General features: G+C 40.9%; 1 protein-coding gene across 1 annotated transcript in view; it reads left to right on the top strand.

Annotated features, from left to right (window-relative positions):
- The window catches only part of RBFOX1 (RNA binding fox-1 homolog 1), a 2,506,415-nt gene that overhangs the window by 1,103,180 nt on the left and 1,381,003 nt on the right, over positions 1–22,232 (top strand). Inside the window, exon 6 of the mRNA XM_032144704.2 lies at positions 107–169. Within this exon, the coding sequence (XP_032000595.2) occupies positions 107–169 (63 nt within the window). The remainder of the gene's footprint in view (positions 1–106; positions 170–22,232) is intronic.

Raw genomic sequence — 22,232 nt, 5'->3', positions numbered from 1 at the left:
GAACCTATTTTGAAGGCTGGTCCATATTACTATGACAAAAAAAGTGCGGACAAAATTCAAGAATACATTTCTTGATACTAAATTCATTCCCCCTTTTCTTCTTTAGGAAACTGGTCAAAGAACTCATGCAAGTGGAACTTACAGCTTGCTTGATCGGACTCAGCATTCAGTAAGTGCAACCCATTTTGAACACTCATTCCATAAATACATCCGTATCTTTGATCCTGTTCTCTCTGAAAAGCTCTTTTCTGCAGGTTTGAAGTTGTTATAAAAACGTTGCTGCCTGCCTATGTCTTTCTCTTCTGCCCTATTGTATCAGAGATGAGAAGAGAGCCTGCAAGGTAGAGCCACCCTCCTTTAGCCCTCCGTCCCCAATGAACCTGGGAAATGTGTGAGGTTATTAATGGGTTAACTGCGCCTTTATTAGCTGGGGATTAAAATAAAATGTGTTTTTGGTTTCTTTTTTCCCCCCTAAGGTTTTCTCATCAGGAGACTTTCTGTCCCCCTTCTGAGTCACATGACCCTGCGAAGTAGAAAGAAATGCCAGCAAACACAGATCAGTTACTGAGAGCATGTATTTCTTGAGGCATTTAAGAACAATTCATTTGCTCTTTTTGAGCTGGAATACGTGACTATGTTATAAAAATTACCGCAAAAAAAAAGAAATTTTGTACTTTAAGATGCCGGGGTACATTTTAGAAATTTAATTTGTTTTCAGCAAGTAAGCATTTTTCCACTTTCTGCCTTTCTCATTGCATGCAAGGACTTTATTTTTGGTGAAGCTAGCAGTATTTTGTCCAATTTTCTCAGCTCTCTTTTTTTTATATACATATATACTCTAGCATTTGGGGTAGCACCTGCACAAAGTCTCTGATATCAGCCCTCCTCTGCAATAGTTTTATGGGTAAACACCTTGTTTTAGGAAGAAATCTGTAATAATTTAATTATAAATATCAAAATTTTAAAAAGCTAGCTGAAGGAAATATTTATTTTTCAAGATGTAGCTTCCTTTATAGGAATGCAGAATTTCTTAGCAGGTTCTGCTTCTGAAAGTGCTGGAGTATAATTTGACACATCAAATATCAGCCCATGTCATAAAGGAGCAGGTAGAATTGGAGGCCATGGGACTCCGGGCCTGGAAGAGGCTGATCAAAGGGAATTCTTTTGCCCTCAGTGGGATTGCAGGACTCTTTCTATTGTCCTGGAATTTGCATATTCAAATGCAGAGAAGAAGGAGGCAGACATAGAAAGAACTAAAAAGATGGTGTATTAGCTGTTAGCTACATGAGAATGACTTAGCGTAACCCTGATCAGCTAACGCTTGTATCACACAGGAGATTAGACTCGCAGCTTTTGTTCCTAATAATAAAGGAAATTCCATCTCTAATTCCCTACATGCCACATCTATCTTTTCATGCCTTTGAAGTTCAGGCTTCAGCATTTCTTGAAAACTGGGAGGTTTTGTAAGTAAAAAGGAGGGGGCTGTTTGGCATGAAGTCTGTTCAAATCTTTTAGTGTAAAGTTAAATTTGCTTGTTACTTGATCTTCTTCTGATTCAAGCAGCATCTTTCTCCTAGATGCCTTTGTTGGTGCTGGGGCAGGGAGGGGAGGGATGGAGGACAAAAGGTTTCAAGGATGGGTTTTCAGATCATACATGACCTTCTCATTCCTCTGTCTTCTGAACATGATTCAAATTGCTGCTTCTCTGAAAGAAATTCCTGTTCCAACCCTGCACTGGGATTGAAACTTCTAACCTAAGGGAGGCTGTGGTCCCTAAGATAATTAGTACAGGGATGTAAGGGAGCTCATGTTAATTTGTCTATGGATATGGTATTTCCGTATCTACAACTGCCATCTAAAGAGAGACATTTAAAAAAAGTATTAATTTACTGCTCTAAACCAGTGAGCAGATATAATTTTTTTTTTACAGAAATCATTTTAGAAAGGAAGCAATGGCAAGATGCCTCATTGGGGAAGTTTATGGGTACTGATGCCTTTTAGTGTATCTAGTAGGTTTCCATCCTGTCCTTGGGATTGCAGCTTCTCTGACACAGTGAACCTCAATCCCCTTCCAAGACCAAGCAGTCACTTCCCCTGGAACAAACATTGAGTTCTGGGACATCTCTTGGTTATCTGGAAGGCAGATGATTTGACATCTAAGCTGGCCACATGCCTGGGTTTTGTGTGCTCTTTACCCATAACATGTTGGATACATGCTGGTTGAGAAATTGCTCCAGTCTCTTACAGGATTTTAGCAGGAGCCGTGACTTAGTAGTTGGAATTTGTACATGGCTGACACTGGGCCTGGACTGATGTTGTGAAGAATGCCATATTTTAGTCTGAATCCGGGTTTTGATGTGTCCATTGGCTTCAGAAAATTAATTTTCATTTCCTGCTTCCCAAATTTGGTTATTCTTGTTTAATTTTCTCTGGAATGTTTCCTCTACATCGGGACCCTTTGGATTGCTGTTTGTTCAATAGTATATCACCTCTGCTGATATCCACAGCATTTACTGTAGTGCTAGTAGACCATGAGTACTTGTTGGATATAATGATGGTCAAACAGGTACAAGAATGGAAAGCTGAATAGGTAGATGAATGCATCTTAACTCCTGATGGAGTATTGTGTAAATGGGAGAAAGATAGCATTGACATTAGACAAGAGACCAGTATGGGTGTTTCCAATGGTTGGTTTTTATTCCCCAGTACTCTTCTTCAAAGCGTTCACTTCTACTTTGACAGGTCTAGAATAACAGATTGGCCAATGCACATGATGTAAGTGAGTGAGCTCCCAGGAACCAGCATCTGTTTTCTAGCTCTCCACATCCCTTTTTTGTTATCTGTGTGCTAAGAGGAAAGCCACAGAAAGCTCACAGTAGCAGGGTCAGTGTTGGAACTTAAGCCTCAGCATGATTTTCTACAACTTGAAAATTTAACTTCCAAGAGAACGTTTCCTTGATTTCTATTTTCCTATCAGGCTAAAAATCCCATGGCATGCTGCATCACATTTATAATTAATTAATTGTGCAAACCTTATTTTTAATGTTTGTCTTTTTCTTTGGTCTACTGCTATCCAATACACCATTTCTGTGATTATAGGAATATTTATTTTTCACCGAGTCTTAATGAGGTATTATTGACAAATAAGAATTGCGTCAATTTCAAAAGCATTGTCATAATATAATGGGCTTTGGTGACTGAGAGGGAGAAGGTTGGGAGGAGGTTGAGGGTACAGAGAAAAAGAAGGTGGAGATAGAAAGAACTAAAAAGATGGTGTATTAGCTGTTAGTTATATCAGAATGACTTAGCGTAACCCTAATCAGCTAACGCTTGTATCACACAGGAGATAAGACTCGCGGCTTTTGTTCCTAATAATAAAGGAAATTCCATCTCTAATTCCCTACATGCCACATCTATCTTTTCCTGTCCTTGAAGCTCAGGCTTCAGCATTTCCTGAAAACTGAAAGGAGGCTTTGTAAGTATTGGGCAGAGAGTGCACTGCTTGGGTGATGAGTTGCTTGGGTGATGGGTGAGCCAAAATCTCAGAAATTACCACTAAAGAACTTATCCATGTAACCAAAAACCGCCTGTACCCCCAAAAGTATTGAAATAAAAATAAAATTTATCTTTTTAGGACTGCATAGATTGAAGGTATATATGAGACTTGTTAATGTACATATACCTTGTGAAATGATTACCACAATCAAGCTACTTAACGTACTTATCACGTTATATAGTTAACCCTGCTAAGAGAATAGATAAGGAATATCCTTTATCTGTGCTGTTCAATATGGTAACCACCAGCCAGAGAGAGCAATTGAACACTTGAAATGTGACTATTACACCTGAAAACTAAGTGTTTGTTTTTAAAGGTATTTAAAAAAATTTAATACTTTATTATTATTATTATCATCATTATTATTATTATTTATGAGATGGAGTCTCACTCTGTTGCCCAGACTGGAGTGCAGTGGCATGATCTGAGCTCATTATAACCTTCATTTCCTGGGTTCAAGCGATTATCCTGCCTCAGCCGCCCAAGTAGCTGGGATTACAGGCACCCCCCGCCATGCCCAGCTAATTTTTGTATTTTTAGTGGAAATGGGGTTTTACCACATTGGCCAGGCTAGTCTCAAACTCCTGACATCAGGTGATCCTCCTACCTTGGCCTCCCAAAGTGCTGGGATTACAGGCGTGAGCCATCATGTTATTTAAAGTAACATAAATGTGTTACTTTATTTTTAATTGACAAACAATAATTGCACATATTCATGGGATACCTAGTGATGTTTCTATACATATACTTTATAGTAATCAGGTCAGGGTAGTTAGCCTATCTATCATCTCATTTCTTTGTGTCGGGAGAGTTCATTAATTTAAATTTAAGAACATGTGGCTTGTAACCTGCTACTGTATTGTTGTATAGGATGGCTTTAGACTAGTAGCCTTATAAATACAGGGGCTAGGTCAGAATTGTCCGTCCTTGTACCTACGCTGATACTTAGCTGTTATAGATCAATTAGGACTCTGATTGATAAATTGCTACTGTCTCAAGCCCCAAAGTGTCCTCTATTCCCTGCCATTCCATATGTTCTGCTTCCTTGCATCTACCCTTGATCCAGAACTAAAGGTTTAATGGTCCCCTGGGACTCTGCTCAATGCCACAGCATTCGTCTGTTCTAACTGGTTGATGCCTAATGCATGCTGATTTTTCAAATAGTATATCACCTCTGACTATTTCCATGGCATCTACTGTAGTGCTGGGCCATAGTTGACCATGAGTACTTTTTGGATATAATAATAGTCAGGCAGATAGAGGGATGGAAGGATGAAGAGATAGATAAATGCATCTCACCTTTTGATGGGGTATTGTGTAAATGAGAGAAATACAACATCGATATTAGATGAAAGACCAGTATGGGTCTTTCTGATGGCTGGTTTTTATTTCCTCAGTATTCGTCTTCAAAGCTTTCACTTCTACATTGGTAGGTCTAGAATAATAGACTCCAAATCTATCACTGAATTCTGATGCCATATGCAGCACAGATTGCTATACATCCTCACTTATTTCTTTCTGTCACTTAAGGCTCCCAATGCATAACACTTGAAATCATCCACGTCTCACTCATTAACCCATGGGCCCCACTGTCCCAAGCTTTAGTTACTGACATTGTTTTGTTTTCATCCACCACCAAGTGATAAGTGAAGGTTTTATCTGTATCTTCTAGGAGCCTTCTTTTCATTCCCTCTGTTGGCATATTGCTCCAGGGACTTCTCACTTACATACCTGGGAATTCTTTTTAGGTAGTCTTCATACCTAAAGCCACTTCCCCTAGATCCCAGCCAACGGATTGCAGGACTAATATTCTTGAAACATGAATATCGTCTAGTTGGTTGTTCAATAAGCTCGTCCTTACTTATCATTTTATCTTCTCTCCATGAATCCCTCAATACATTTTATTCCAACTGGGCAAGTTGATCTCTTGATATCTAAACATGTTTATTTCCCACCTCCAAGCACTTGCTACATTTGGTCTCACCAGCTGGGATATCCTTTCCTATTATTTCAGTCTACACTTCCGTATGGATCTCTGTTAAGCCCTCCTGACAATGAATTTTTCTCTGTTTATTTCAGCTACTTGATTGCCCCTTGTAGGATAAAGAAAATCCTAAGCCAATTTTCAAGGTAGAAAGTTGACCCTATGATTATATTTTAGAATCTGGGTTTCAGTGGAGCAGGCAAGAGTGGAACACAGTAAGGAGGTATTGAAAGAGAAACAGCAATGATTGCCCTCCAGGGAGATGCAGTTCTCTCACGTGCAAAATTCAGCAGATGGGTTGGAAGTGGAAGAGGTTAAAAGGCGCCAGTTGGAATACAAGAGGGAGAGACAATGAGAACAGGCATGACCTAGGGCATTACCTTAATTCAAGGCCAGGCACAGGGTAAGTTTCATGCCAGCTACATTTAGAGTCTGTGGTCTAGAAGGACAAACTCATCTAGAGAATGCTCATTGACCATCTGATTTTGCTTTGACACTTCCCTAGCCACCAGCCACCCCCACACACTCTTGTTTACACTTCCCCTATGAATATCTCTTACCTCTCCTAAGCTGCTGCATAACAGAGCTCTTTTCTCAGCTTCCCTCTGCATATAAGGGGCAGGAACTCTGCAGATCTTTTTGATCGAATGAGTAGATGAGCATGGGAGGAAAGAGAGAGAAAGAGAAGGCAGACAGAGAGAGAGAGAGAGAAGGCAGAAAGATAAAAGAAGAAATAACAATTCCTTCTGCTTCTTTATTGTTAGGACAGAGGAGGATAATAAAGAATGGAAGTTACAAGGAAAGTGTGTAAGGTAGTAGGATAGGTAAGGAAGAGGGAAGCCCAGGCAGCACCCCACTGTCCGCCTTGTTCTTCTCCATCATCTTACCCAGTTAAAATCTGCCATGGTGCTCATGACACTCCCTGATGATCAGTTTTACTGGTTGTGCACAATCTGCCTTCCCCACTGGACTGAAGGAGTTCTGAGGGCATGGGGTGTATCAGTCTTACTTGCTTCTGTATCCTTAGCACCTGTAAAAGTGACAAGCAGGTACATATTTTGAATGAGTTGTTCATTGAGTTGTAGGAATTAGTGCTGTGAATGTTGATCACACTCTTTGTACTTTTAAATTATTTTTCTGTCATCCAACTGCTGGTCGCACCCCCCCACACCCCCAATCTAGATCAGTCTTTGAAAGATGAAGGGAGCAATGCTTGTGAATTGACCACACAACTGTCTTTTGAAAACGTTATTTATTAATTTTTTAAGTGTGCATTAATTTAGAGGTTGCAAGTACAGTTTCCATACATGGGTGTGTTGCAAAGTAGTGAAGTCTGGGCTTTTTTTTTTCTTTTTCTTTTTTTTCTGAGATAGCATCTCACTCTTTCACCCAGGCAGGAGTACGGTGGTGTGATATCGGCTCACTGCAACCTGTCTCTGAGATTCAAGCTATTCTTGTGCCTCAGCCTCTCAAGTAGCTGGGATTATAGGCTTGTGCCATCATGCTCAGCTAGTTTTTGTATTTTTAGTAGAGAAAGGGTTTTGCCATGTTGGCCAGCCTGGTCTCAAACTCCTGACCTCAAGTGATCTGCCTGCCTCAGCCTCCCAAAGTGTTGGGATTACAGGCCTGAGCCAGCACGCTCGGCCAACTCTGAGCTTTTAGCATAACTATCACCTTAATAGTGTACATTGTATTCATTAAGTAATTTCTCATCCCTCACCTTCCTCCCACCCTCCCACCCTTCTGAGTCTCCATAGTTCATGCTCTGTGTTCACAGGTACACTTCATTTAGCTCCCACTTACAAGAACTACATAACTCTTAACAACACATTTGACCAATCTGGCTTCAGTTTCCTCACTGCAGTACTGATAATGAGGAATTGAACTAGAATGGAGTGTCAATTTGTTCTCACATTGCTATAAAGAGATACCTGAGACTGGGTAATTTATAAAGAAAAGTTCTTTAATTGGCTCACAGAGCCACAGGCTGTACAGGAAGTATGATGCTGGCATCTGCTCAGCTTCTGGGGAGGCCTCAGGAAACTTACAATTATGGCAGAAGGCAAAGGGGGAGCAGGCACGTCTTACATGGCCAGAGCAGGAGCAAAAGAGGGAGAGGAGGCACCATGCACTTTCAACAACCAGATGTTGTTACAACTCACTCATTACTGCAAGGGCAGTGCCAACGGGATGGTACTAAACTGTTCATGAGAAACTGCCCCCATGATTTAATCACCTACTACCTGGCTCACTTCTAACGTTGGGGATTACAATTCAACATGAGATTTGGGTGAGGACACATGCTCTATATCAAATGGTCTTTAACTAGGGCGCCATCTAACTTGGAATTTAGAAAACAAACAAGAGATATAGAAACTAGGCCACAGAAGAGAAGGTTGAAGGGAGGTATCATTATCTCAGCAAGACAGAGATGGTTGAGTTATGACCAGAAGCAGTCAGTCCCTCCCTGGCCCACCTGTGTACAGAAATTAGCCCATTTTCTGTTGACAAGACAGTGTACTATGTAGCTAAATTAGGTTTGCAGCTAAATCAGTACTGACATTTTGCTTTCTCTTTGCTATAATGAGAAACTAATGTTAATATAATTTGATCCACATTCATGGGTTGTAGTAAAGAATTACAGCAAAGCTACAGAGGCATGGTGGCTCATGCTTATAAGCCCAGAACTTTGGGAGGCTGAAGTGGGAGGATCACTTGAGACTAGGAGTTTAAGACCAGCCTGGGCAACATAGTGACACCCTATCTCTACAGAAAATGTTTAAAAGCTTATCCAGGCATGGTGGTGTGCACCTATGGTCCTTGCTACTTCGGAAGCTGAAGCAGGAGGATCACATGAGCCCAGGAGTCCAAGGCTGCAGTGATCTGATTGTGCCACTGCACTCCAGCCTGGAGGCAGCAAAGCCCCGTCTGAAAAAAAAAAAAGAAAAAGTGAAGTAAGAATTATAGATAATGAAACCAAATTTCACCTGCGTTAACCTTCTATTGGCTTTAACACCTATGAGGTGAAATCTTTGTATTTATCATTATCATTCACCAGTTACCAACTGAAGAAAAACAGTAATGATATTTCTGCTGAACCCCTTCATTTAAAGTAAAGAGTAGCTCTGCTTGCTGTCTCAGCTCAACGTAAGGATGTAGGGTTGTTTTCTGAAGACATTAGTGGATCTGGAATCACCTGATTCCTACTAGTGGTACCTGTAGAAGACTATGGAAGTCACAAAGGATGAACCAAAATTTTGGTAAAATAGTCTGGTTAATATGATATGGAAACCGGAAATTTGATTTTTCCAAATTCAGGAGGCTAGAAATTTCTTCCAACTTTTGAGAAGCTCTGAAGCAAAAAAACACAAACTTTGTCCATGTATAGATAGCCAGAATGGTTTTATTTTACTAAAATATATGCCTAGTTTCTTTTGAATTCAGGTGGTTATTTGCAGATCCTTGCTTCAGAAAATACCAACCCAACTCCATGCCTGGCTTACAGTTGGTACTCAGTAAACAGTAACAACGATTGCTGTTATTGCCGTTCAAAATAATTATGTGCTGAGAAGGGATGTCTTCTCTCACTGATTGACTTGTGTGCATGAGTGTGTGTGTGTGTACATGCATATGCATTGGCAGAAAATCGGTTAACTCTTATTGGACCTCAGTCCCTCTGTTAAAGGAGAATAAATTGTCTTGCAAAACTGCATGGTGGTACATTCCAGCTCAAGTTGCTATGACGTTGATATAGAAGTCAACATTCTTATCTTGGTAGTGCCATCATTCCTTCCTTCCTTCCCTCATTCATTCATAAATAGCTATCAAAAAATTTTGATGTTGCGTTCTTGCTGGGTACCGAGGACATCATAGTGAACAGACAGACATGGTGCTGTACACTCATGAAAACATTGGAAGATAAAACTTTAAATAAAAGAATCCACATTAGATTAGCTGTTACTGACTAGCCAATACCAGGGAGGGCTCAGGAATGTAATGATGTGATTTGTTTGATTTCAGATGTGAGAGAGGACCAAGGAGTATCCCAGATATAAGTACTTTCTTGTCTTTCTTTGTCCCAGCTCAGGTTTTCTGCTTTCTAATCTAGCTGGCTTTCTTCATCCTTCTCAAAGGACATTGCCCTCTCAGGGTTGTTTCCTCTCCCAGCAATGACCATTTACGCTTCACAGGGGCAGACTCTCCCACCAAGTCCATAAACCTGCACTCTGTGCAGAATCAATGCCCATTTACAGCTGCTAATGCATTAGTAACAGAAACGTCCGTGGCCATGACCTACCTGAGTCATTACACACTAATCATAGAAGGCAGTTTCAAGCAGATTGACTAGTGATCGGTGTCCTCCCTGATGTCCAGGCAGGAGGACACACGACTGACTTCACAACCCCGGAGCAGATGGCCCGGGAGCATAATCACACGCTACAGCCGGCGCAGGTCTGGCTCCAGGACGGGGAATCTCCATGTCTTGCATGCAAAGCTGGGCTTTCTCGCCTGGAGGCTGTGCTCCAAATGCTCGTCTTTCATTTTGGAACAGAATCCACATCTCAGTGACCTTCTTTGTGCTCATTTTAAACTTATCACACAGACAACTCTCTGAAGACATGGAGGAAATGAGATTCACCTGCACCTGAATGGCTCTAACATGCACCACTGTCCACAAGCCACTGTCATTCCTTCTTCACTTTCCTCTGCAATCCCAGTCCAGATATATGGTCCAAAGCTGTGGTCATCATGGGCTTGTGATTTGTGTTATTATTTCTTCCCTGAAGCTGCTTAAGCGTTGTTTTTTATTCATGTTGCTCTCTCATTCCCTGCAATCATCATTATAATGGCCACACGATATAACATCAGGTTGATGTTTTTCCCCTTTATCTTAGAATATCTAGTAGGTTTCTGCTTTTCTCACTAATACCAGAATCACTAGAGTTAATTACTTAGCACCTATAGAGTTTTCATCTTTGAGATAAGTGCCTGAGAAGTATTAGTCAAAGCATAGAAGCATCTTTATGGCTTTGGATATATTTTTCTAACTCATTTTTCAATGGATTTTCTCATTTACAGTAAGTTCATTGTATTTTGGGCTTTCTGCTCTTAGATACCTATTGTTTATTTGCCCATAATGAGGACTCAGATTATATTTAAGAGGCACTAGGCAATGACTTTGCAATTAGGAGTCAAATAGAATCTATACCTTCAAGAAACAGAATAGAGAGAGAATCTTGGTTAGAAAATAACTCATTGCTCTATGACATGATAATATCCAAGAAAAGAAAAAGGAGTTTCAGAATACGTAGATTCTGGTGCAGGACATGATTTCGGATACAGATTCAAGCCAGGAGCCTCTCTTCTTGACTGATCTGAGATGAATGCCATGTTTTTTCTTGACAAGCGTTAGGAAGTGAGGGGTCTAATGGCTCTCCAATCCCGTGGATTACTGTTCTATCCATAAATTCATGTATAAGAACTTTGTTGTATGCACCGTGGTCCCAGTCTAGTTTTATGGGGTGTACACTCAGACGACAGCTTCTGAAAATTATCTGGGTGGAAATGTATAAAGTTTGTACATTGTCAATTTGCAATTGCAAAAATCTGGAACCAGCCCTAATGCCTATCCATCAATGAGTGGACAAAGAATCTGTGACACAAACACACACAATGGAATACTAGTCAGCCATAAAAAGAAATGAATTAATGGGTTTTTCAGCAACCTGGATGGGATTGAAGACTATTATACTATTATCCTAAGTTTAGTAACCCAGGAATGGAAAACAAAATATCATATGTTCTGACTCATAAATGGGAGCTAAGCTATAAGGATGCAAAGGCGTAAGAATGATGCAATAGACTTTGGGCACTGGAGGGGAAAGGGTGGGAGGGGGATGAGGGATAAAAGACTACAAATTGGGTTCAGTGTATACTCCTTGGGTGATGGATGCACCAAAATCTCACTGTTGTCTTAAGATCACCAATAAAGAACTTATTCATATAACCAAATGCCACCTGTTCCCCCCAAAAACCTATGGAAATAATATTTTTTTAATGTTGTGCATTGTGAGGCCAAATAAGCTAGGATTATTTTTGGGTGTTTATGCTCAATAGACCCAATGGGTCACATCTAGTAGTTCATTAAGATTCAAATAAATGAAGCAGCAGTCCCAGCAGAAAATGCACAGCCTTGGAGACAACGAAATGAGGATTCAAATCTTGGCTCTCTATTCACTATGTATGCAAAGTGGGAAAGTTACTTAATCTTTCTCAGCTCCAGTTTCGTCTTTTCTCATGAGGATGACAATAGGAACCCATAGGTCTCCTGTGAAGATTAAATAAAAATTCCTTTTTGGGAGGAGGGGATGCCTGTTAGGGATAAACCTTTTAGTAGAGAATGGGACCGAGGGAGTATAGCTTGGGCAGTGATCATTTCAGCAAAAGGGAATGGTGATTACTGCTCTGCTGAGTTAGAGAAAATCTTGTGCTCTGATAAGGAAGAGGAGAGAAGAGAGAAAATGAAAGGTAAGGATCCAACCAGCAAGTGGGTGGGAATCTGATGTCTATGTGAAAGGAAGAGTCCCTAGGAAATCAGCAGCTGGTTCCGAAGTTCAATTTGAAGTTTTTTGCTCTGTGGTCAGCCAATCCCCCCGACTCTGTGTACCCTTTTGTACCCTTCCCCGTAAATTTAATCTTTCCTTTCAAAACTCATACTCAAAATGGTTTGAGACTGATCGTGGATGGAAGTTATTTGAAGTGCTGAATTCTTACCTGACTCCATGAAGTGGAAAGCAGGTATTGTTCCTAGTAATTCTTAAGATAACAGCTAACACGGTGGAAGTTTTGCTCATGGGCCAGGCTGTGTACTAAGAAGTTTAGAAGCATCACCTCATTTCATCCTTATAATGATTGAGTGAGATAGGTTCTGCTAATTATTACTCTTCTACAGATGAGAAAACTGGAACTGGAAGAGGATACATAGATTGCTCAAAGTTAGTATGCTAAAGCTGGAGCTGAGTTTGAATTCCACTCATCTCAACTCTGGAGTCTACACTCTTGACCACTATACTAAACTCTTTCTATATGCAGAACTCTGAGACAAAAGTGCCAGTGGGACTGTAAGTCTCATCAAAGAAATAGTGACAAAGGCGATTGTCTTCATCAGGAGGTGGATTTGAGGATTCTGGTGCCTGGAGACCTCAGCTAATGTCTAGGTTATATTTACAACTCGACTGCTTCAAAAGATGGATGAAGGCCAGGCGTGGTGGCTCATGCCTATAATCCCAGCACTTTGGGAGGCCAAAATGGGTGGATCATTTGAGGTCAGGAGTTCAAGACCGGCCAAGCCAACATGGTCAAACCATGTCGCTTCTAAAAATACAAAAAGAGAAATTAACTGGGCATAGTGTCACACACCTGTAATTCCAGCTACTTGGGAGGCTGAGGCAGGAGAATCACTTGAACCCAGGAGGCAGAGGTTGCAGTGAGCCAAGATTACATGACTGCACTCCAGCCTGGGCAACAGAAGTGAGACGCTGTCTCAAACAAATAACAACAACAAGAACAAAAACAAAAACCACAAGGCGGATGAAGTTGATGACTGGTATGATTTTAAAAATACTGACTTCTACTATGTAGCTTTCCTTCATCTTTCCCTTCTTCCCCATGCAAGGAAAGATGAGGAACATGAGCACACTGTACAATAATGTATGTCTGTAGTTTAATACTACATATCTGTAGTTTAATACTTAGTATGCAAATATTCTAATAAAAAGTCATAAGGATAGGGAAGTAAAGGAAGGAGAACTATTCTAAAGTTTAAAAATACCTTATTATTCAAAGCACATGGTATTACTCCTGCATAGTGGCGGCTGAAACAGATTGCAAGCTCCTTTCCTAAGGCTGACTCTGCAAACATGAGGTTTTGAAGAACTTGAAGGTTTCACACCTGCACAAAGGCTCCCAAGAAGCCTTGCACAGCAGCCCTCGTAGTACTGAGCTCAAAGTCACTGACAATTCTGTTCAAACCCTCTAGTCCCCACTATGAAGGCTTTGAAAAGGGATATGGTGAAAGGTGAGGAATCAGAATAGGGCCCCTACCATTCCTGTGATGCTCTTCCTCATCTCTTCCTTACTGGAATTGCTCTCTCACTGTATCAAGCAGGGAACTACAGCAATTCATTCATTCAACAAATACATAGTGAGTGCTCTTCTATGCTAGGCATGTGCTAGCCGCGAGAGACACAGTGGGAAAACCAGACACGCATGCTGCCTAGACTCAGGGATCTTACTTTCTCCAGAGGAAACAAATATTAGATAAGTAAGTGTACAAAAAAATAGTATAATTACAAATCACAGTGAGTGCTGCAAGGTAAACACACAGCACGTGATAAGAATGTATGCAGTGTGTGGCCATTTAATGTAGGTGATCAAGGAAGTGATATTTAAATGGAGACATTCTAGGGTAAATTCTCTGGGACAGGAGCAAGACTTTGGTGCTTTTCGGGAATTAAAGGATGGTATGGTTAGAACAGAGTCCTAGAAGGGGACATAGGATGGAATTGAAAGAGCAGATATGAGAAAGATTACCATCAAGGTACAGACCTCAGATTTTATCCCAAGTGCCTTGGGCGGCTCTTAAGGGACCTGAAAAAGTAAGGAATTTAGTAATACTTGTGTTTTTAAGAAAGTATTGATCTGGCTACTGTGTTGAAGAAGGCTTGAAGAGGAGGCAAAAAGAACAGTTAAGTGGGTTATTGAAATAGTCTGGGGCCGGGCCCAGTGGCTCACACGTGTAATCCCAGCACTTTGGGAGGCCACGGGAGGTGGATGTGGTCAGGAGTTTGAGACCAGCCTGATCAACATGGTAAAATCCCTTCTCTAATACAAGTACAAAAAATTAGCTAGGCATGCTGGTGCGTGCCTGTAGTCCCAGCTACTGCGGAGGCTGAGGCGGGAGAATCATTTGAGCCTGGGAGGTGGAGGTTGCAGTGAGCCAAGATTGCACCACTGCACTTCATCCTGGGTGACAGAGCAAGACTCTGAAGAAGAAAGAAAGTCTGGGAGGGAAGGATGACATTGGCTTGGAATAGGGGTGAGTTATGAGAATGGAAATAAATGGAAGGATCCTCCATTTTCTCTCTCTCTCTCTCTATATATATGTGTATATATATATATGTATATATATATAATATATAAAACCTATCTGTTAATCTATTTTATGTTTTCTATTAAATGTTGCATAAATCTCAACCATTTGCTCAATTCTCTGGTGCATCAGAGAGTGCCACCAGTATGTTCTAAGTCCTGTAGAAATCATGCAATTTTTTTTGGTTTTAACTTAAAAAAAAAAAATTGTATTTATTTATGTATTGCCCTGGAAATGTACAAACAGTTTCTTCTTCCCCTATTAAAGTTTGCTTGGGGGGGTCTTGCTGGTTCCTGAGTTTGCCTTGGCTGACATCTTCCATCCTGCCTAGGATGACACCATTTGTTTCACATAAGTTTCTCATGCATGAGAGGCTGACATTCTTAATAGTTCTGTCACTCCTGTTACAACAGGCTGCTGAAAAGATACAAGCGATGCCTGCAGGAGATAGGCCGTCTCAGCGGTTTGTGTAACACCAGTGGGGTGTGAGGTAGCAGGAAAATAATTAGTTTAGTTTGATGTAAATGGAAGACGAATGAAGAAACTGCTAATATGTGGATGCCTGGGAGGAGGGGTGGCCTGCCTCATTTAAGGTTTGAGGAAGAATAATTGAATGAATAGCTATGTAAATGAAAGCAATATTAAGAGACTTGTATGGCAACGTAGAAGGCGGGAAGAGCTAAATTCAATCAACCAGCATTTACTGAGTGTTTGTTATGTACCTGTCACTGTGTGAGGCATTTTAGCTACACTGGAGGGAAAAAATAATGGTAAGACATAAATAAGACTTTAGAATCTCCGTGGAAGTCAAAATTTCAGAACATATGAATGCATCAAACAGATATTAGAAAGGTTGAGTAGCAATCGTAAGCTACATTAATAGGCAAAACTCTTAGGGATGGCAGGAATAATGCTGAATATAAGAGACATGAGCGACTGTGACGATAGTTAGTTGATTTAAATTCTCGGCACATTACTTCTTTCCTTCATAAAATGTTCATCTCACAGCGTAGCGTGTCATTACACCTTCATACACGCACATGCACACACATACACATACACATCTGGTCAAGGCTTGTGAGGCCGTATGAGGGGTTCTGGGAACAGGAAGGTGGTGGAGAAAAATTCCCTCTCCTAACCATTCAGTGTATAGGAGTCTACTATTTTAGTGAATAGTTCAGAGAACTTAAAGGTGTTCAGAGAAGAGAAAGTCAGCATAAACCATGCCGTGGACTAGAAGGGTAGATGACAGGTGTTAGAAAAGATGTAGAGATGAATCTTTCATTGATGATGCCCATCTCTTATGAAAGTTATAGAACATAGTTAATCAATATATTAGCTACACCTTACAGAACATGGGCGATTCTAACAGGTCATAATCATTATTTAATATCTCACTGAGAGTTTTGATTGTATTTTATTATTGATCCAATGTCACATTTTGATGTCCTTGACATGTGACATTCTTTTTTTTTCTTTTTTGAGACAGCATCTTGCTCTGCCACCTAGGCTGGAGTGCGGTGGCATGATCTCCCCTCAATGCAGCCTCTGTCTCCCGGGCTGAAGCAGTTCTCCTGACTCAGCCTCCCGAGTAGCTGGTACTACAGTCATGTGCCACCACATCCAGCTGATTTTGGTTTTGTATTTTTCATAGTGACAGGGTTTTGTCATGTTGGCCAGGCTAGTCTTGAACTCCTCAGCTCAGGTGATCCACGTGCCTCAGCATCCCAAAGTGCTGGGATGATAGGTGTGAGGCACTGTTCTCAGCCAGTCATTCTTTCCTGTGCTGTACTCTTTCGTATTGTTTAAAGCTGTTTTGTTCTTTGGATCTGATAGTTCTGTTGTTTTAGTCCTCAGATTTCTCCATTTCTTGTCTGCTTTTTATTCAATGTTTTTCCAAATCTCCCTTTGTCATCATAGCTTCTCTTTGCCTCACATTCTTTTCTATCACTTGTCAAGTTTCTCATCAGCTTTTGATCCTTGATTTTTCAGAGTTTGGTGTATGAAATGGTCCAGTCGTTTCTACACCTCTGAAGAACTCTTAAAATTAAAAAAAAATATCAGAAATGGATACAGGCTTATTTTCGTGGGTGGACTTAAGTTTAGAATAGGTGGCATATGTTTAAATTTTTAGATCACAGACTTTAGGAATTGGCTTTTAAAAGATGTTACATCAATGAATGGTTAGAAAGCAGTGACATCTTTTCTAGAAAGATACTTGTCATCTGTCAGATTTATTTATCAGTTAATAATAAAGTGATTTTTCATATCACTAGATGATTTTCTACTGCCTCATTAGTTGAAGAAATAAAAAGAAAGTTGCCCTATGTTAACTCATAGAAGGGCATAACTATTTAGTACCCCTAGGGCCAAAGAACAATTAAAATGAATTAAAATTATTTTTTTTGGTGGGGGTAGGTGGAGCAGGAAACAGAATGACTAGACTCTGAAGGCTTTTTCTAGAGAAATATTTTAACCATTGAGTAAGTCTTCCTTGATTAAAGAAGGAAATAAGAACTTGGAGAGGAAATCTAAGTATTACTTTAGGGTTATTGAGAAATGCCGGCTAGTGGTGCTTAGAAAGATAAGGACAACTTGTCAGCCACTACACAGAGAAGTAGTTTTATTAAAAGTCAATGAAAGTGGCCGGGTGCGGTGGCTCACTCCTGTAATCCTAGCGCTTTGGGAGGCCAAGGTGGGCAGATTTCCTGAGCTCCAGAGTTTGAGACTCGCCTGGGCAACATGTTGAAACCCCGTCTGTGCTAAAGTACAAAAAATTAGCCAGGCGTGTTGGTGTGCACCTGTAGTCCCAGCTACTCAGGAGGCTGAAGCAGGAGAATTGCTTGAACCCGGGAGGTGGAGGTTGCAGTGAGCTGAGATCATGCCACTGCACTCCAGACTGGGCAACACAGTGAGACACGATCTCAAAAAAAAAAAAAAAAGTCAAAGAAATATGTCAGAATGGTCATTACATGTTGAGAAATAAGATTCAACATCCCACAGATTTAGGCACTCTCACATCTGTGTATCTGGATTGGATCATAGGGAGTTTTATTCCAGGCTGAGTGAAATAAGACAGAGGACAGGCAAGTAGATTTCTTCTTGCTTGCCCGTTCTTATTCGCAGAGGATCCTTGTAGTTCTGTTGAGAAGAATTCATTGGAGCTCGGCCGGAAAGTGCTGTGATTGATTAGCAATGTCTTCCATGGGTACAGGAAGGGGAAGTGGTAGGTAGCATATATGCCAGGTCTTGCCATTCTGCTCTAGACAGAGGAAACTTTTCCCCTGTGGTCAAAGAGGGAGAGATATTTGCTTCTGGAGACTGGATCTACTTGGGTTGGTGAATGCATTTTAAGATGACCTGGTTTCATATTACTGTCAAGCAGGAGAGAACAATGTCATCCTATAATGTCAGGAGTAATGTTACAGTTAGTTGGGAATACCTATTATGCCTGTTAGTATTTCTAACTAAATCCCCTTTCAATGTGATAGTTTAACTGTAGGAACATTTTTCTACAGTTTTGTTTAGGGAATACTGTTTGCTTAGTGCTTAATCCATTTATACTATTGGATTCTGTTGCAAATGACACTCACATTGGAATGTGTGTTAGACACATTAGGCAGACGGGAAGGTGGTTCCATTCATTTCAGAGAAATGGGAGGCAAAAGTGAATAGGATGGCTTTGAAGGTGATGGTCTTACCTTTGAATGTGCATCAGGCCCCAGGTGGTAGGTCTTGGTACTGCGTGCTGCTGTATTCTTCATGCATCCCTCTAAAATACGTCCTCAGAGAGGAGAGCCAGGAGAGGGAGGAAGTTCTAGAAATGTGCTATTGGTAAATGCACCTAAAGACAGTGACATTTCCTTAACCATGTTCATCATAAATGAGAAATGCAGTGAATATGAAAATAAAAAATCAGGCCGGGCGCAGTGGTTCACGCCTGCAGTCTCAGCACTTTGGGAGGCCGAGGCCGGTGGATCATGCGGTCAAGAGATTGAGACCATCCTGGCCAACATGGTGAAACCCTGTCTCTACTAAAAATACAAAAATTAGCTGGGCGTGTTGACGCACGCCTGTAACCCCAGCTACTTGGGAGGCTGAAGCAGGAGAGTCGCTTGAACCTGGAGCCGGAGATTAAAGTAAGCTGAGATCGCACACTGCACTCCAGCCTGGGGGATACAGCAAGACTCTGTCTCCAAAAAAAAAAAAAGAAAAGAAAAGAAAGAATAGCCGGGCGTGGTTTGCTCACGCCTGTAATCCCAGCACTTTGGGAGGCCAAGGTGGGTGGATCACGAGGTCAGGAGGTCGAGACCATCCTGGCTAACGCGGTGAAACCCCGTCTCTACTAAAAATGCAAAACATTAGCTGGGCATAGTGGCAGGCGCCTGTAGTCCCAGCTACTCAGGAGGCTGAGGCAGGAGAATCGCTTGAACCTGGGAGCCGGAGATTGCAGTAAGCTGAGATCGCACCACTGCACTCCAGCCTGGGGGATAGAGCAAGGCTGTCTCCAAAAAAAAAGACAAGAAAAGAAAAAATAAAACAAAAATGGAAAATCTGTAGTAAAGTCAGAGAACCTGCAGTGTGATATTTTCTATATCCATCATTGTTCTCCAGGTATTGCCTGGTTTTCCAGCCTCACAGTAGGTAGTGGGTGAGAGACGCAGCATGCTGGGAGAATGAAGTCCATTCATAGTGGAATCAAGCTCCCATCTTTGAACTCAGTCTCTGACCTTGGCAGCTTCTTGACCTCTGTGAGCCTTGGTTTTCCTCTTTTGGTAAATGGACCAACAAATGGATACCTGCAAATAAGAAGGCTTAAATGACTTGATATAGATATAGATATAGATATAGATATAGATTTTTTTTTTTTTTTTTTTGACATGGAGTCTTGCTCTGTCGGCCAGGCTGGAGTGCAGTGGCGCGATCTCCGCTCACTGCAAGCTCCGCCTCCCGGGTTCACGCCATTCTGCCTCAGCCTCCCGAGTAGCTGGGACTATAGGTGCCCACCACCACGCCTGGCTAATTTTTTGTATTTTTAGTAGAGATGGGGAACTGTGATATATCTTTAGTCTCAGTTGAAATGGCGATCCTATGGCTCTGAGAAGTCAAGACCCACTGGTAAGTAAATGTCAGAGCTAGCTTTGAACTTCAGCATTCTTCCTACAGAGCTGATATCTCATGATGTGCTGTAGAGGGGGCTGGATTTATAACCTAGAGAGGGCTGGATGTTGATTCTAAAACTAGTGCTTCAGTTCCAGCCTCATCACACACCACCTGGGAGAATTTTGCCAGTTTTCAGCTTCCTTGGCCTCTGTCTCCTCATCTCTGAAAGCCATAAGATTCTCTAAAGAGGTGGGGGGAAAATTGGATGAGATGATAGATGTGGAGACAGTTTGCACAGCAGGACAGGCTATGCAGTGGGAAATTACCAGTTAAGCAAGACTGGATGTATAGCTGCAGAAGGTCAAAGAAAACACAGAAAATCCTTTAACACCTGAGTGAAAACGATCCATGACAAATGGAGTTACTACATTTAAAAGGAGCGTAGTCAGAGTTTTATCATATTCAAGAAATATCATTTATTGGCAATCTACTGTCTGCAGAATCACTGTTCCAGTTTTTCTTTGTGATCCAGAGCAGTTTACATTGCAACCCTTATTCTAAAGGAATTCAAAATGGCAATGAGAAAAGCATTTTTCAATCTGACCCATGTTTTGGAACCCAAGAGTTTAGAGCACTTTATATTACTCAACAATTTATTTCCATGGAGGGAGTCTATAAATGCTTTATATTTATCCATGTTATGAATTTATGCATTTCTGAAGAAATCCACCCACCAGGTGGCATGTTGATTCCCCTTTTCTCTTATTTCCCCCAAAACACCAAAGAAGGAGGGCCCTATGAGGTTCAATGGTCTCCTTTAATGGTGCTTTTAAAGTCGACATGCTGATGCCAAGTCTTTCTGTATTGTGCCGTCCCAACAGGGATGGCTTCTTAGCAGTGAATCTGGGGTGAGTAATTTGAGTGACCGTCATCCACCTGAAAAGCCAAAGTTGTTCCAGGATGACCCAAACCAGAACAAACCTAAAATGTGTGCAGGTGAAAGAACGAGAATACGAATATATATTGCGGGCTGGGAGAGCCAAAATGGCAAAGGAGTGGAAATAAATGAATGGGGGAAATCAGTGGTGTGGAAGTAAGTCTCTAAATAGAGAGTTATACACCTGGATGCCACATTCTTACAAGCAGCCGAGTAGAGGCAGATGTATAGGCTACAAAGACACGTGCTGTCAAGCAGCAAGTACTACTTATTGTCTCTTTTTTCTCTCTAATTAATACATGTCTTAGGAAAGATTAGATAATCACTTGGCACCACGCATCTTTATAAGACCATCTCTGTAAAAAAAAAATAAAAGTATTAAAGTGACAGTGGCAGAGAGAATCATAAGAAAATTGTTCCACATTGAGAGGAATCCTCCTGCCTCTTTTTGAGAATCCCTCCAAAGACGTCCTGTATGTCTGCCTTGTGAGAAAACCCCCCCTTGGGTACCAACTGGTCAGTATCAAGAAGGCGGCATGCTCATATCTCAGTCCCAATGCATGCCAGCTCACTAAGTGGATGGCATTTTCACAAAGTCAGAAAAGCGAGCGTTTTATTCTCAAGGTTTTGTTATTATGTTTCATGATGTGCAAGCAATACTTTGGACAATTTTATCAAGATGGTTTTGTCCAGGTAATTTTTGTCTGCAATATATGAAATACATGATATTCTACTATGAGATACCTTTGATTACTGTTTTTTAGTGGTAAGAACAAAAAGATACCTGCATTTTCCGTTAAGTATTACATTTTATGAATATTTTCCCCACCTCTTCACTTGAATACCTTCCCACTCCAACACACAAACCTACACCTGTATTCCCTTTGATCCATAATTATAAGCTTTTGAAGGGATTATATCAAGATTACCTATTTTTAATACCGTGTTAATAATTAGACAACTTGCCAGTGTTTAAGTTTGTTAAGGTCCTGTCCATCACAATTCCTGAGCTAATTACTAGAATATCAGTCAGTAGGTTCTAAAGCAAAAACTCTGGGGGTGTGCCTAGATGGAAATCTGAATGTTTAATAGGCAAATGAGTTGATCTTTATTAACAGTAGTTTGAAAACTAACACAGTTCAAGCAAAAACAAATTCTCATACAATTGAGCACTGGGACCAAAATATTTTTTTAAAAACTTGGTCACTGGATGAAATCTAAGTTCTTGGCTTTCTCTTAAAGAGTACTTTAAAGGTTAGAAAGCCCCAACAGAGGCTACCTGGTTATGTAATTCCAAATTCATTCCTCTTCTAAGACATATAATACCACTCAAGAGACCTGAAAAAGTTAGTTCTTCTCCAAAGAGTGCATGTTTAACCAACTTCTTAAACCAGGTGACCATTATTATTGTTTATGTTCACTTTCAAAAGCACAGAACAATTTGAACCTGTAGAAATGTATCCAAAGGAACTTAACCTTTTGTTTTGTGGGAGGTACACAA

Source organism: Hylobates moloch, unplaced genomic scaffold (assembly GCF_009828535.3).
Source record: "Hylobates moloch isolate HMO894 unplaced genomic scaffold, HMol_V3 SCAFFOLD_23, whole genome shotgun sequence".
Taxonomy (NCBI): Eukaryota; Metazoa; Chordata; class Mammalia; order Primates; family Hylobatidae; genus Hylobates; species Hylobates moloch.
Note: the sequence above shows the minus strand (reverse complement) of the source record. Positions and strands in the feature narration are given on the sequence as shown.